The following is a 16,703-nucleotide window of genomic DNA, read 5'->3' on the forward strand; positions in this document are numbered from 1 at the left end:
AAAACGCAACCGCACCATCCGGAACTATGTTTTTGTGACAAGCAAACTTAAAAATCCTGCCGTGTTTCAAAAGCGACATGGTGTCAATTAGCGTAGTTAGTCATGCCTCTTACCTTCCATTTCCTAAAGTAGGTCTAGAGTTAAACATTAGAAGAAGAGCGGAGAGAGGGATCACGGTTGGATGACCTCCAGCAAATGGAAAATTAAATAGATTCAGCAAAGTGCTTCATGTGTGCGTGTTGAGCTGACACCATGGGCCCTATTTTAACGGTCTGAAACGCAAGTGAGAAGCGCCAAGCAAGTAGCTTTTTCGGCGGTTCTATGGCGATGTTGCTATTTTACCGGCGCATAAATGACTCTTGCGCCCGGCGCAAATCTAAAAAGGGTTGGTCTGAAGTAGCCTAATTACCCGTAGGTGTGGTTTGGGCGTAACTTGCAATAAACCAATGAGAGTGCCAGCTCCCATCCCCTTTAAGACCCATGAGCGCATTTGAATCTGACGAGTTGATATTTTGACAGCGCGTTTGCAGTCTCCGATGAGACAGATGCATGACCACATGAATTTCAAACTTGAAATGGCTCAGTTTATGGCCAAATAATATGGCCTAATTCACACATGGAATAGGTTTTCTTCCACAACTTCAGAAACACTGAGTCCTCAAATAAATTTCGGCAAAGAAAACTTAACACACATATGATATGCGGTAACTGTGGTTCTATTTAATGATATATACGCAATACATTAACAAACTTAGTTTCTTACCAGTATTGTATGAATTATCGTTATCGACTTGTGTTCCTAATATGCATGTGTCCCCCCGTTAATATACATTGCCATGGACTGTATCATGCGTTGCGTGTTTAGTTTGCGTGTGTTTAAACAGATTGACGCACACACGCGCGCCCGCTTTCATTAATTATTTTACACATACACACACGCGCGCCAACATTCATTCATTATTTTTAACACTCACTCGCGGTAAAACAACGTTTTCTCACGATCAAAGACTCATCAATCCTAAAAGTGATGGGCTTGTACACGATGTCTGTGTCAAGATCATTCCCTAATTTACAGGCGCGTGGCGGTGGAGGGAAAAGAACGCTCTGCGCCAGTTGCAAACTATCAACGACACATGCGTCAGTGTAGAAAGTCAATTGCGCCGGATGCAAGATAGGGCCCATGTGTGTCAATGGAGAGAGGTGTGGTGGTGCAGGTGGTGGTGCAGGTGGTGGTGTGTGTGCGGAGTCTATGCAAAGACAAAGTCTGAGCGACGCTTTATGTGCTTTAAAACTATCTTGATTTTATCCACCTTATCCACACGAGGATCAAGAGGACTTTTATTTTTTTGCTGATTACACCTGTTTTATTAACAATCTGTTGTGTAATAACTTAATAAATGAGTCGTTTCATAAGCCCAGGCCTACTTGTCATGCACTGAACGTGTGGATAAATAGATATCACCTGGAGAAGGATCATAAGGCAAAGTGTATTACTTTTACATTATGGGGGTATTCCTGTGTTTAAACACGGGTAGCGACTGACCAATGAAGTTTTATTCATTGGTTACAATGAACAATGAATTAACATTAGTTAATGCAGTGATACCCGGTGTCTAACAACCAGCAGTTGAAAAATGGCCTGGTAATATAATACTAATGGTGTTCATGTTAAAAAACGTATTAATTAATGTTAGGGCTAGGGTAAACCCTAAGCCTATTGTATACAAATGCATAAATGAATACCATACATACATACCTAAATGATTACTAAAAATAACTTTTGTTATTGGATGCTTATTACTGCAATAAATCGTCTTAATTAGTAGTTAATTACTTGCTCAGTAAGTAATATTCTCTCTCAGCAGTATCCAAATACAAACACAGCATTCAAAACAGTGAAACCCTGCAATCACCCCTGTCCTTCTAAGAATATAAATCAGTCGTATTCGCTCATAAACTCTTGATTCCATGAACACGTCGGCATGAAGGCAATAGTTTCCCGCAACACACAAAACCCAGGAACACATTAAATGAAAAAGTCAATAACACAGAGAGTCTACGATGTGATTGTGACCTTTATTTTGTGCCAAACACATACAGAGGAACAACACCATTTCTAAATGAACTGCACTCTAAGGGAATCAGCATAGCCCTGATCAATGACAGAACTCTTTTGGCTTGGTACAAGGAACTAGACTTCATTCGTTGCAAAGGGGAAAGCATGAGTCTTAACCAAAACCTCTCTAATCTCAACTACAAAAGACAACCGCAACTGGAGATATAGGACTTTGTAATTGCTCTAATATATATAAAATTGTACTTGTATCACTGCATCATCAATTAACGTTATAAAAATCTATTCAGTGGTTAGTGGAGATTGTTAATTGTGTTAAGGAAATTGTTATTGCTAATGTGAAAAGCTTTCCAGAGTTAAAAATCTGGAAGAAAAAGACCAACCCCTAAAACAAAACAGAATTCACAAACACGTGTACATGTTTACATATACATGTTGGCATACATGTAGTCTACATGTTACATATACATGTACACCACACACACACACACACACACACACTACACCATGACTTAAACCCATTCAGTACAAACCCAAACAAATGCACACATCAATTCATCAGAGCAAATTAGGACTAATGTGTGAATCTCTTGAACAAAAACAGCAGAAGAGTCCATCTACAGTACACAGACATGATTTCCCAGTGTCAATATACAGTACAGCCAAAGGGGGCGCTAGAACGAACTAAACGCAACTTATACGTGATGCATAAAACACGTGACGTCCATACACCTACACCACTTTTATACCGGTTATAATTCATAACATAACATTCAACTCAGCATTTGTTACCACCACTACTACCACCACCACCACTACTAAATGAAGCAAGTCAAAAGGAAGAGGAGTTATACAAAAATAAAAGCATACACAAATGAAACATGACATCCGTCAGTGGTGTGTCATGTGCCATCGTTGATGGTGTGGAATGTTGACTTTGGGATCGATTGGATAAATGGACTGTGCGCCACGGAGCGTAGCGGCCTGTCGTCCGGCGGTGATTGGTGACGCTGGCACTAAGGAGCTCTCATCAGCGCCTGGAGAGTTCTGGACAGACTCGCATCCATACACGTCCTCGTTCTCGTTCCGCAATACAAATGAGGCCTCCTCCGTGGAAAAAAGTGGCGCCTCGTTTTCTTTTAAAATGTCAGAATGAAGAATAAGGTGCATGGTTTGGACACATCTGCTGCCAAGACTAGAAAAGGCTTCAAAATCGGCCATTAGGAGGATTTTGCATCATTTGAGTAGAAAAGGGTGTCGGGGAGAATATTTTGAATCACTCAGTTTTGCAATCGGGAGTCATGCCCTGAAATCGCTTTATTTATTTTTTATAAAAGCTAGCTGAGAATCAAAAGTAGAACCTTAACCCACGATTTCATCATTGCTCTGATTATGATTTTTATTATTATTTGGCTCAGCAAACAAATAAAAGATAAACAAAAAATCAAACCACGAAAGGTCATCTGTGCCTTTGCGTCAGGCACTCAACGCTCAGACGACGCCGGAAGCCTCAGATTCATAATCACCAGTAGGCTACTTAAACGCCAGTCTCTTACAGGCGGGCTAAACAATAGAAAGTGAGAATAGAAGGGAAAATATAAGCTGACGTGACCTCATTCTCAAGCTTTGTGTATATGGACCTGGAAATTAATTGCTGATTATACCATAACACAGTACTTTAAGCCTCTCTCAGGAAATGCAAAACAAGGGTTCGATTTAAGTCTTCCTGTAGAATTGAGCGTCTGTCCATGGCCAGATATAACTTGACACGTCGAGAAAATATGCATTCAGTCTCTTTTGATTATTCCCATGATGGTATTCTTAACAAATATAAGAATCATGTTTTCACCTTGAAACATTTCTGCATTTCTCCGAGTCATTCCATCACCATTCACACCAAATATGAAGCAGAAACCCTGTTCACATCGAGCAAGAGGCCTCTTCTCTTCTTCGTCGTTTCCATGTTTGTAATTAGAAAGTAAAAAACAAAAAAGTCAGGAACCTGACACGATGACCGCCATCGCATTAGTATCCAAAAGACGTAAGTACTGCAAATTGTCTCTCCGTCGTGGGTTTGTCCCACCAGGACTGGAATGATAATAATGCTACATTTGTACTGAACACCAGAAGAAGTTGAGAGGAGGGGAGAGAGAGGAAAGGAGGAGAGTCATTCAGCAGGAGCTCGACGTTAAGTGAGGGGGCTACTTCTCCCGGTAATACAGCAGATAGGCCTTCAGCGACTCCGGCAGCGGCAGCGCCGTGATTTGGTCTCTTAACACGTTCGCCCGCTTCAGGACCTCCACCTCGCCAATATCTCTCACCCTCTCCCCTCCCACCTCCTCCTCCTCCTCTTCCTCGAGCGTCGTCGCCTCCTCCTCCTCCTCCACCTCCTCCTCCTCCCCCCCGCAGCCGCCCAGCTTCCTGTGCTGCTCCACCACCTCCTCCTCCGCCTGCCGGCCCCCCACCACCATCACGCCCCCTTCCTCCTCCTCCTCCTCGTCCTCCTCGCTCTCCATCGTCTGGGGGATCAGCTGGTTGCCGACGAAGACGTAGGCGTTGACGCGGCGCCGTCTGCACCGCCGCCGCCGCCGCTTGCGCTTCTGCGGCGGGGCCCGCCGCGTCGGCCCCGCCTCCCGGCCCTCGCCGTCGGCCCCCAGGCCCCTCAGTGTGCGGCGGATGTAGACGCGGGACAGGTCCTGGAGGCTCCGCACACTGAGCGGGGCTGGAGGACATCAGCACATGGGTAGAAAGACGTGAAGAAGAAGGATGGACGTGGTGGGAGGAGAGGGGAGGGAGGGAGGAGAGGGGAGAGAGGAGAGGGGGAGAGAGGGAGGAGAGGGGAGGGAGGGAGGAGAGGGAGGAGAGAGGAGAGGGGAGGGAGGGAGGAGAGGGGAGGGAGGAGAGGAGAGGGGAGAGAGGAGAGGGGAGGGAGGAGAGGGGAGAGAGGAGGGAGGAGAGGGGGAGGAGAGAGGAAGGAAGGGGGAGAGAGGGAGGAGACAGGGGAGAGAGGAGAGGGGGGAATAGAGTGAGGAGATGGGAGAGAGAAGAGGAGAGGGGAGGGAACGTCAGGAAGCGTCAGTGTCTCTCTGAAAGGATGATCCTCTGAGAGGGACAACGTTGGAGGACAGATAGAACTCAAACTAAGAACGACGTTATGACCTCATCAGTGGGGTTCGGGTGTATCAAGTGATGGTCTTTGGGGTGTCAGTCGAACCACATCTTTGTCGATGGGATCTGAATTCATCTCGATTTGAATGCAGCATTTTTTTAGAACATAAAATAACGACAAATAACACTTGGGGGGCGAGATAGCTCCCGGCGAGAAGAGAGAGAGAGCCGAGGAGGATGGAGAACGGGGAGAGAGTAATGTTAAACTCACGCAGTTGGACAGAATCAGGTTTGTCTCCATCCGCTCTGCTCTGCTGAACAAGGGGAGCGAAGGACACGGCTAAGATGTTTTTACTCTCCCATGTGCACTGGCCGGTCCTGGTAATCTGGGTCAGCTAGAGACAAGACAACAGGCTCACCATGAATCACAAAACAACACACAAAATACAGATACATACGCGTGTGTGTGTGTGTGTGTGTGTGTGTGTGTGTGTGTGTGTGTGTGTGTGTGTGTGTGTGTGTGTGTGTGTGTGTGTGTGTGTGTGTGTGTGGGCGTGGGTGTGCGTGTGTGTGTGGGCGTTGGTGTGCGTGTCCGTCTTGGTAGACGGCTTGGAGATGAAATGGAAGCTTTGACCTAAATTCAACTCATTTTATCATTGTTTTATGTCACAACTACTATTACTACTATTTTATGTCACAACATGATTTATTGCCAGACGGGTTACACCCATGCAAGTGATTTGTCTTCCTCTTCTGAAGGAAGACAAAACACAACGCTACAGTAAAAAAACAAACGTATACTAAAGATAAAACGTCGGTCGAATCTGCACTCCGTCCTTCTAATGGCTGCAGGGTTGGTTTTTCATCACCCGTTCAAAAGGCTTAGGACGCGTCCAAATCAGGGCCCACGGAGGCCCCCCCTTTGATCCGTCGTAGGAAAGATCCACGACTAGAGATCAAGCCGCCCGAATACCCCGACGTCTCAGGCTTCACGGGCCCGGTCGGGCCCAGGAGTCCCCGGGAAGCGGGTTTAAACAAAGTCCAGGAGTCGAGCAGCACAGCGGAGCACAGTGTGTACCAACCGACTGCTCTCCGCACGCTACGTAACCTTTCACCCGAACCCCAGGGCATCGATAACATTCCAGCATTTAACATTTTTTCGTTCACAGAAAGAGGAGAGGAAGAAATCCGAAATATATTTTGAACACCCTCTCCTGTTTCCATTTCGCCGGGCTGCAGAGTTTCACGATCTGCCGGCGTTTCAATAATGCATGAGGGTATTTCATAACCAGTCTCGCTGGCCCCGGAGCCCCTTCCACAGCGGCCCTCTGCGCAGGGCGGGCGTTGTGTGTATCGATGACTGCCGGCTTTACCGGCGTGTTATTCGAGGCCCCCCCGTCCCCCCCCGTCCCCACTTACCTGGTCCTCTATGGGCATGACCAGGACGCCTCCGATCTTAAGCAGCACTTTCATGTAGTTCTCGTGGTCCTTCTGCACGCCCGCCCCGCAGTAGATGCGGTCGTACTGGTGGCTGTCGGTGGAGATCTCCAGGCAGTTCCCCACCACGAACACGGGCTCGCAGAACTCGAACCTGGAACCGGGGAACAGAACGGCGGAATGAATAATTTAATCAAAATAATAAAAAGCGATATAAAAATAATAAAAGTGCATTCGCGCTGTGCAACCCCGGCTAAATACTTTCTCGGAAATCCTTTTTCACACGGCTAATTGGTTTAAGTGTGAGAGTTAAAAAAATTAATGTAACACATTTGGATCATTTAATTTGCAGGTCTTAATGGGAGGAGAAGCTGCAACGTTTAAAAAGGAAACAAGAAACCGACAGCCTACTCACTTGTCGAAGCTTTCGCTGTTCTTTACAAAGTCCTCCAGCTTCTCGCGGGCGTACTCCACCACATCCTTGTGGAGCTCGACCCCGTGGTTCACGCCGAAAGGCCCTTCAGAAATGCAAAACATTTCCAGAGGCTTTAGAATCAGAGCGACACCTTAAGGTGCACTTTGCTCTGGATCTTAACCTCGCAGTGTATGGGCGACCATTCAGGCCAATTCAATGCAGCGTTTGCTTGCAAAGGCCTCTGTTACGCAGAAAATTATTTCCATTGAAGAGGTTGTATCAGAGGTTATCGGTTATCCCGTCATGGAGCTCATTTCTGCATACAATAATGAAACCTTAAATGTTAAAGAAGCCAATTGAGGACTTTGGTATAGAGGTATACAACCCTCTTGTCACACTTATTGTATGTTGTACGTCCTTGCACTTAATGTACGCACCTAGACTGGACTACAGAACCATATTATCATATTTAAGACCAAAGTCTGACGAAGGTCTAGTACCAAAAGTAATTAAAACACAGAAACTAAAATGGATTGGAAAAAAAAGGCAGAAGCTATGGGCCACCTCCAGAGCTCTCCGACTCGTAGCAGAGTTGTTGTTGTCTTTCCAATCAATACTGAATACTATCAGAGGCGCACTCCAGCAGGGAGGCAAGCGTCTCTCTTCCACAAAACACCCACGCTGCCTTGGTAACATCACACCAAACACCAGTCAAACACCACCGGGGGAACCACGCCACCAAAAACATCCCCCCCCCCCCCCCCCCACCCCTCTTACGGACTTATTTTATATTTGTACGTCCTGGTACTTACTGTAGGCCCTTTATTGTATGTTGTACGTCATGGCACTTGTTGTACGCACTTATTGTGCGTTGTACGTCCTTGCAATTGAAAATAAAACTTTGTGCATTGTGTAGCATCTTGTCCTAGCTATCCTTGTTGTTTACGGGGAATGGGTTAACCTAATGCTTGTTAGTGCTTGGCACTTGTTTTATAGGAACACGACAGCTGTTTCTCTTTCTTCCTACAAATGTACGCATTGTAAGTCACGTTGGATAAAATCGTCTGCTAAATGCCTCGAATGTAACCACCACAACACCACCGCCATGGAACCTCACCATAAAAACCACCGCCACCACAACACCAACCACCACAAACAGGGACCTCCAACACCACCAACATCACCACAACACCACCACAAACAGGGACCTTCACCACCACAACAAACAGGGACCTTCACCACCACCACCACACCCCCCACCACAAACAGGGACCTTCACCACCACCACCACAAACAGGGACCTTCACCACCACCACCACCACCACACCCCCCACCACAAACAGGGACCTTCACCACCACCACCACAAACAGGGACCTTCACCACCACCACCACCACAAACAGGGACCTTCACCACCACAACAAACAGGGACCTTCACCACCACCACCACCACCACCACCACCACCACCACCACAAACAGGGACCTTCACCACCACCACCACACCCCCCACCACAAACAGGGACCTTCACCACCACAACAACACCACCACAAACAGGGACCTTCACCACCACAACACCACCACAAAAAGGGACCTCCACCACCACACCACCCACCACCACAACCAGGGACCTCCACCACCACCACCTCCAGCAGTCCCCCCCCCAGGAACCCACCTACGATGAGGCCCACCATGGTGCTGAGATACCCCGTGCCGCTGCCCAGGTTGAGGAAGGAGAGGCCGGGCTGCAGGCCCAGCGCCTCCATCACCTCCGAGTAGATGCAGGGCGCCGACAGGTGGATGTTGCCGTGCTTCCAGGCCAGGTCCTTGTAGGCGTTGTCGCGGTAGTCGTCCAGGTAGTAGTCGCCGCGGTCGATGGCGCGGAAGGCCCGCTCCACGCGCTCCGTGCGGATGTACTGCGCCTCCTTCAGGTTGTCGATGAGGTCGTCGTTGTCCTCGCCGGCGCTCACGGCCCCGCCCATGGTGGAGCCGGGTGGATGGTGGTGTAGATGTGGTGGTGGTGGTGGTGGTGGGTGGGTGTGGGTGGGGGGGGGGGTGTGTGTCTCACAAAATCATGGATCCAGGAGGGAGAGCGGAGGTGCTACTGCGGCGGAGGAAGCTCAGCCCACAGCCACGGCCTGGACATCTGGGAGGGGAGAGAGGAGAGGAGAGGGAGGAGAGGGGAGACAGGAAAGAGGGGGAAGAGAGGGGAGAAAGGGAGGAGAGGGACGAGAGGAGGAGAATTGAGAGAGGGAGGAGAGATAGGGGGAAGAAGGGAGAGAAGGGAGTGAGGGAGAGGAGAGAGGGGAGAAGAGGGAGTTCAGAGGGAGAGAGGGGAGAAAGGGAAGAGAGAGGAGAGAAGGAAGAGAAAAAGGAGAGAGGGAAAAGAAGGAGGAGAGAGGAAGGGGAGAGAAGGAAGAGAAAGAGGAGAAAGAGGAGAGAAGGAGGAGAGAGGGGAGAGAGGGAGGAGAGGGGAGAACAGGATGGAGAAGGGTCAAGTCAAGGCCCTGCGCCCACAGCGGGGTCTTCCCGCTCTAAACGCCGGCCGGGGGATTAGAGTCAGCATGCAGGCAGACTTTTTTGTCTACGAATCCGAAAGCGAGAGGAGGGGGAGAACAAAACAGCTGGCTGGGAAAATAAATGGAACTGTGTTTTTGAATTGGATTTTGCCCCGAGGACAGAAACAGCTACGAGAGAGAACAAGTCATTTTTCAGACAGCAAGAATATATATATATATATATTTGTGTTGCTCCAAGTATGTGAGCAATGGATTGTATGCATACTGTTTGATTGGGATATATGCATGTACACTGTAAGCACATAGGCCTTCACGTGTAGACCAGCTGGCCTATAGGTGTACTGGATGAACCTCGACATAAATCACTGTTGAATAGGACGCCGCCGGCTCTGGAGGAACACAGCAGGAACACGGGGAGCGGAATTAAAAATACATTAGCCTGCTTAATAATTAAGGATCGTTTAGAAGAATAAGAAATTGTTGCTCCTAGTCGGTTGCAGTGTGTGTATTCATTAAACAAACATGATCCTTTTGTTCAAAGTGCAACGGGCTTATCGTGGGAAGCAGCAGCAGCAGCTGGAGCCTTGAATGCACCCTCTCCCAGCATCTCCTCAGGCGAGCTGAGGCGACCGGAGCTGCAGCTGGAGTTAGAGTCAGCGTCGCAGCCGTTTTTCACTGGGTGCTTATCACTGGCATGCTCATGAGCCATCATCAACAGCCATCATCATTGATTCACCTTCATATTTACAGGTAATGTGGCCGTTTGTTTCATCCTAACCCCAATCTACCCAGCACCCACCCCCAGCCCTGCTCCTCACGATGATCAGGATTAGTTGCTCTGGGGGTTTCTGAGTGGAGGTTTGTTTGGCTCAAAAGCGCCCCCATCTGGCAGGTAGTGTGTATTACAAGTAAATAAATGAGTATGTCCCAGTTATGGGCCCTTCGGTATACTTCAAGTGTAATCACATTTGCAATGGATATCCAGACAAATGCAGAACAACGTTTGGGGATAAGTCCATTAGGGAAGGCCAAAAGCCGTGAGGTAGCTCCAACTTCTATACAGCGCAATCAAATCAACTATTTTCACCCGTCTCTGCACCAAGAAACGCAGAATTTGAATTATTACTTTGTTTAAAGTTAGGTGAGACGGAATAATCTTCTCTGCATAACAGAGTACAAGACTGTTGGCTGACATCTTCGCAGGCGAAAGACGCACATCCACAAGGTAAATAGAGCGATGAACGTATATGCCGCCTGCAATATGCATCCAATCATACAGAAAATGGAGTCTAGTCACAACCTCTCTCCAGACTCCATCCCTCTGAAAACGAGTCTGACGGGGAATGGCTCACCGGCAGTCTGCTCAAACTGAGCACACTAATTGCTCAGGTTGGAGCCAACTTGTTTGTGAAAACACCCTAATCAGGCAGCCTTACCGCCAGTTCCCAGAAACACAACCCATGCCAACAACAACACATGCTCTCTCTAGTAATATAACCAGCTATGACAGTCTCTGACCACCTCTGCCCTACTTTGCTCCATCAGCTACATGTGAGCTGAATGCTAGCTGAATGCGGGGTCATCCCTACGTACCCCAGGTCCTATGTTCCCCGGGTGCGAAGGGTTAGGGTCAGGTTTAGGGTTAGGGTTAGGGTTGAGGGTTAACCCTTAACCTTACCCTAACCCTTACCCTCTCCTCCGATAACCAATCGGAGGAGAGCCATTCTAACCAATCACAGGCGAATCAGAGGAGAAAAAGGCGTTACTTGCCCCTACCATCCTACGAAAAAATGATTTGCTCGCCGGATCCTATGTTCCCTGGTCACATAGAAAGCGGGGAACATAGGACCCGGGGAACATAGGACCCGGGGAACATAGGACCCGGGGAACAAAGATACGCTCCCCTGAATGCTAGCTAATGGAGTTCAGCTTACAGCCTGGTGATAACCAGTGTAAACAACAGCCTTGTTCACTAAGCATATTGAATAGAAACGTGTTGACTGTGTCCCCCAATCGGTTAGAGTCTACATAATTCACCTTTCCTCTGTTTCTATGGGTGGATCCGTCTGCAAGCAGCTACAGTCAACCATGGGAACTGCCACCCAAATAAATCATTCTAAACTTAATTCAGCACTTGGTGACTAAAGCCTTCTGCCTCAACTCCGAAAATAGACAATAGACTGCAAAACAAAATGAGAATCGCCATTACAAGTAACATCTCTGCCAATAAAGTAAATAACAGTTTCTAGCTGTATATATTTATAGCTGTATTCCGCCTTAACCCAAAAACACAACAAACTCTAATCCTCTTCGATGTATAGTTGATAGGAAAACGGATGTTTGAAGGTTTTTCGCATGGTTCTTTTTATGCAAGGCTGGGGTCCCTCTGGTCTACTCTGCGGTCCGAACCCGTGTGGCCATACTGTACAGTGACATCTGTACACTGGTGTCCGTGAGGGCCGCACAGACGTTGAGGTGAACAGACCGTGCACCATCGCTGCCCTTGGAAGGCCCGTCCGCCTGCCAGCATCGGTTAGCGGGGGCTGACTTCAGCCTGATGAGGTGAGGAGAGTGAGGGGAACAGTTTGTCTGTGCAGCCCTTTACTGCAGCGACTGATGAGGAAGCATTTAAGGGGATTTTCACTGAGTTCTAGCTGTGAAACCATGCATGACATAACAGGTCTGATGTAACCTGGAGGGCAGGGCCGGCAGTTGACAGGGGTTGGACTCGGCTGAACCTGAGGTGAATACGTATGGTAGCGAAACACAGTTTCTGTCGTGTTTTATTGGGCATTTTGTAAATCCTTTGAAACGTAAACCGGACCGGAACTGGGAACTGAAAGGGGGGCTGGTTGTAGTCCTTTCACTTGGTTCTAGCCCTACCATTGAGACGGAGAACCGAGCGAAAGACTACAAGCGTCAAGCGGCCCCCTAGTTAGTGTTTTGTTTTGCAGGATCACTACTAGTTGTAATTATATAAAGGTAAAGGTCCAGATGCTTGAAACTAGAGAAGGATATTGCATAGAAGCAAAAGTTTAGGCCAGCAATGATGGAACAACTAAAACTACTGTAGTTATTGTTTGTAAATCGGATCTGGTAAAATTATCTGGTAAAAGTAAATAAATATATTCCTGCCAGAAATATAGGCCTGGGGTTTTCTCTTGGAGAGGAGCTCTACTTTTTCCAAGTTTCCAATGAATAACTAGCTCTGTTCCGGCCAGTGGAGCAATCGTTTCTGCAGTACATAACAGCAACAACGTCACCCCTGTCTCCAAGTGTTTTGGTTTGAGGATGGTTTGGCACACCATGTGCAAAGTTTAAAACACTCACCGAGACCAACTTCACACTTAGCTTATCTCAGACCTCTTAATCAACCACCTACTCGCTCTGATTAATCCACTGCAGAGTTGAATGGCAGCATGGATACAGAAAGAGATTCAGGGAGACAGCCAAAGGTAGAGAAGAGGTAAAGAACCAGACAGCAGCAGGAAAACGCAGTAGTGGAATGAGGGAAGAATGAAGGGTAGCATTGAGGGGACAGACAGGGAGATAATGGAGGCAGCGACGATAAGAAGTTAAGGCTGCGTGCCCTGGCCTCGTGCCATTCTAAATAAAGGAGAAAGTATTTGCCCAAAAATTTGGGATAACATTATATTGTTCTCATACGGTTAGCTAACATAGAATAACGTAAATGAATAATGAGTTGTTGTTTCCTTTTTCAATGAATGACAAGAATGCTTACTTAAGGTGGGAATAAGAAGTGTCCCTCACTCCTTAATAATAAGATTTCGCTTAATACCTACTTTATTTTATTTGTATTATTTTGATCTATGCTGCTACTTCTTTTTTACATATTTTTCTTTGTACTTATCTTTGTCTTGTATTATTGCTGCTATGTGGCTGTTAAGGAACCAAGCCTAATAATTGTACTCTTCTGTACTTGTACGTTAAGATGTAATAAAAGTAATTCGGATCCTGATCCTGATAATTCACCCATGGTATCAGACGGTCTATGGATGGATACTACTTTGGAAGGAGCAAGTGTTGCACATGTATGACATGTGCAACCGATTTTGGAACGGAGCCCAGGTTTCAACCCGGTGCACCTGTTAGCTGACGAGTCCTAGATCATGTTGCCAATCGAAGGCTGGAATTCCATAACAACACGATATGCGGACATGGGGACAATGGGCCTACCTACATGTGTTACGCATGGACACGAATGGATACGAAGCTGATAATCGTTTAGGGTGCATTGTTGTATACGTTTGTTTCTCACTAATTGATTCGTGGTAAGATCTAAGATCCAAAGTTGGTGTAAGCAGTGATCGCGTTGCTCTGTGCAGTGTGCATGACCCTTGTTGTCTTTCACAGCAAGGCCCGCCCCCCTTTGATGACCGACATATTCCTTAGCCAATCATGTCATCAGCTGATCATGTGCCACAGTTGCCACACAGAGTCTGTCCTTTCGACCAATCACCGTGCGAAAGAGCTGCTTCACGTTGCGTGTGACGCTCGGAACAAAACAAAAACATTGTTTTCATGAAACATTGTCTGATATATTTCCCTTCTCTGTGAATAATGTGTCGTTTAAACGTCCGTGCCAGACGGATCCACGGTGATCATGTCGATCAAGCCACCACACTGTGCGCGTAAAACACAACACTGGCGCACCGTTAACACTTATTTCCGCTCTTCCACCAAAAAGAGCAGTGCGATTGACCTCAATCTTTAATCGAGGCTCGTCCATCTTCAAACGTGTGACGAAACTTCAGTGTGTTAATGTGGTCCGGGGTCTCAGTCTCCCCCCCACACTTACACACACACCGTGGTTCTCCTTCACCACCACCGACGCTTCGCTGCTTGTAAACAATCGCTCCCCAGTTTGCTCGGTCGTCAGGTTTACGCACTAAACATTTTGCTGGTGGGCCATGCATGTGCCATAAGAACCATGGACTAGGGCAGGGCTCGTCCCGGGACCTTCTGACAGTTTAGAAGCAAGAACGCGGATGGGTTCAGTCTAATGAGCGGTCTGAGTGAGCGGCTAGGCGCCTAGCCGCGTTGGGCCTGAGTGCGCCACCGTCCACCGCACAGACAAAGCGGGTTAGATAATCAGCTCTGCTGCTCCCCCGGACGGCGATCACAGCGAAGAGAGCCGCTCTCCTCCGGTGGTTTCTGCTCTGACTTTGCACGATCACAGTGGATGAATCCTCAACGTAAAGACGTGCGATCACAAAAAATAAACTAACAACTAAAAGTGGAAACACTCACCGTTCCGCGTTGGTTCAACTCCCCTTGACTGACGGACGCACTTGGAAGGAAATGTTTGGTTTGCGTGTCGGATGCGTTCAGCAGCGAGCTGGTGTAAGTGATCTAGGCCTGGCTATAGATAGCGGATTAGTTCTTTAACTTACATCGCTCGTTAGGTGGACGTCTAGGACACCGACGACCTAGTTGTTCTTTCTTATTTTTTTTCCACGCAGGAGAACATAACAGCTGAGAGGATGTAAACACAGATCACGTGGTCTGCAGTTTTAGTTAGGGGCGTGCTGTTGCCGACACTGTTTGTCCGTCCGTCTGTCCCTACCCTTACCAATAATGTAATCGGGATTGGGACACACACACACACACACACACACACACACACACACACACACACACACACACACACACACACACACACACACACACACACACACACACACACATCCAAGTTGCCTCAAGTAAGGCATTGGAATAATATGGTGAGGAAGAAACTGCCATGCATGGAAGCTTGTGTCCTTGGGATCAAAATACCAACCACTATGAAGCGAGAGGCAGGGCCCACTCCAGCTATTCGCCTGGGCTCGCGTTGATCGAATCACACCTTAGCAAACAGCCTTACTAAAGGAGGTGGGTATTTAAGAGCCGCATCCAGAACACTACTAATCTGTGTCAAGGTAAGGCTTCATCATGAAGGTTTATTGGTGCTCATTTGAGTTCCCACTTTTATTTTATCAAGTCTTATTTTATTCAAACAAGTACTTGATTGAGCCAACAAGATAGGTGAGCGACGATGTTTTGTGTTGGGGTAATTTAAAAATATATTTAGAAATCCCTTATGTTGTGAATGAAGAAGCAACAAGCACTTTTTTTTCCTTGATCATTTCCCCCTGTTTAGTTCATTGTGCACGTTGTGCAGTCTGAATTCTAACCGCTAGGTGGCGGTAACGCCTAAAAAAAGTGTCGATGTGGAGGTTTGGTTAAAAAACGTCAACTGGGATCTTAATAGAGTAAATAAAACGGCATACAAACGTTTGAAAAGTTTATTTCTACCATACACAAACTGTACAACACACCGCATATCTGCTTAATATGAAATAGTAAAAGTAATAGGAAGTTTCAATTTACAAACTACTTCAACTGAAAAATCATTACAATTTATTGTAAAAGGAAAGCAAATACGGTACACTTTGATATCTTACTAATTTCATTCCACAAAAAAAAAACAATTTCACATTACAAAACATCAAATACTACCAGGGAAAAATAAATATTATTCACAAAACTTCCTGAGCAAACAATGTGTAGTATTGGAATTAAATATTATAACTTCTAAATAAATTATTATAGCCGTACTATTAAATAATAAATCGTTTAAAGATCAATGAATATTTGGATTAAATAGCCTACAGGGTCATACATTTTCTATAATTTGGCTCTTTTGCTGTTACATTATTTTTGTCAAAATAGATGTCTGATTTTGTTTGCATTAATAGGACGCGTTGCTTGAACAAATAAAATTGGTCGGACTTTTACCGCTTTCAGAAAGACATGAATACAGTTATAGCTGTAACTGCAATGGAATTGATTTACCTGTCTATAAAACGAAATTAACAGTGCAGGTAATGCAAACAACTAAAAAGCCATGATTCCATAAGCCTGAATGTGTTTAGTTTGTCATATAAATGAGACTTTACATTGAAGATTGAGATCTGATCTTAGGTCTTTATGGATGGAATCTCTAAACATCTTGCTCTAGGAAATACAGGAATGTTTTAATGTAAGACATACTCAAATGGAAAGGCCTATAAGCATTAGAAAAAAATCAATAGTAACAAATTAACAAACATCACAACTGAAATACTTCGTCATAGCTGTTTGTCAGATGGT

General features: G+C 46.5%; 1 protein-coding gene across 1 annotated transcript; it reads right to left on the reverse strand.

Moving 5' to 3' along the window:
• Positions 1-2,030: 2,030 nt before the first annotated feature.
• On the reverse strand, positions 2,031-15,147 carry pcmtd1 (protein-L-isoaspartate (D-aspartate) O-methyltransferase domain containing 1). Its single transcript, XM_056596936.1, has 7 exons — positions 14,823-15,147; positions 8,708-9,178; positions 7,035-7,137; positions 6,602-6,773; positions 5,454-5,577; positions 4,549-4,796; positions 2,031-4,461 (listed from the first exon to the last, which is right to left on the reverse strand). The coding sequence occupies exons 2-7, from the start codon at positions 9,012-9,014 to the stop codon at positions 4,276-4,278; spliced, it is 1,140 nt and encodes a 379-aa protein (XP_056452911.1). The 5' UTR covers positions 9,015-9,178; positions 14,823-15,147; the 3' UTR covers positions 2,031-4,275.
• Positions 15,148-16,703: the final 1,556 nt, after the last annotated feature.

Source organism: Gadus chalcogrammus, chromosome 8 (genome assembly GCF_026213295.1).
Source record: "Gadus chalcogrammus isolate NIFS_2021 chromosome 8, NIFS_Gcha_1.0, whole genome shotgun sequence".
NCBI lineage: Eukaryota > Metazoa > Chordata > Actinopteri > Gadiformes > Gadidae > Gadus > Gadus chalcogrammus.

What these genes read in the sequence shown, in the direction of transcription:
- pcmtd1 (XM_056596936.1), bottom strand. Translation starts at nt 9,014, where the DNA reads ATGGGCGGGGCCGTGAGCGCCGGCGAGGACAACGACGACCTCATCGAC. An exon ending in AACAGCGAAAGCTTCGACAA is followed by an intron (nt 6,774 to 7,034) that starts GTGAGTAGGCTG and finishes CCCCGGTTCCAG; the next exon opens with GTTCGAGTTCTGCGAGCCCG. An exon ending in AGGAGGAGGAGGAAGGGGGC is followed by an intron (nt 4,462 to 4,548) that starts GTGATGGTGGTG and finishes GAGGAGGAGGAG; the next exon opens with GTGGAGGAGGAGGAGGAGGC.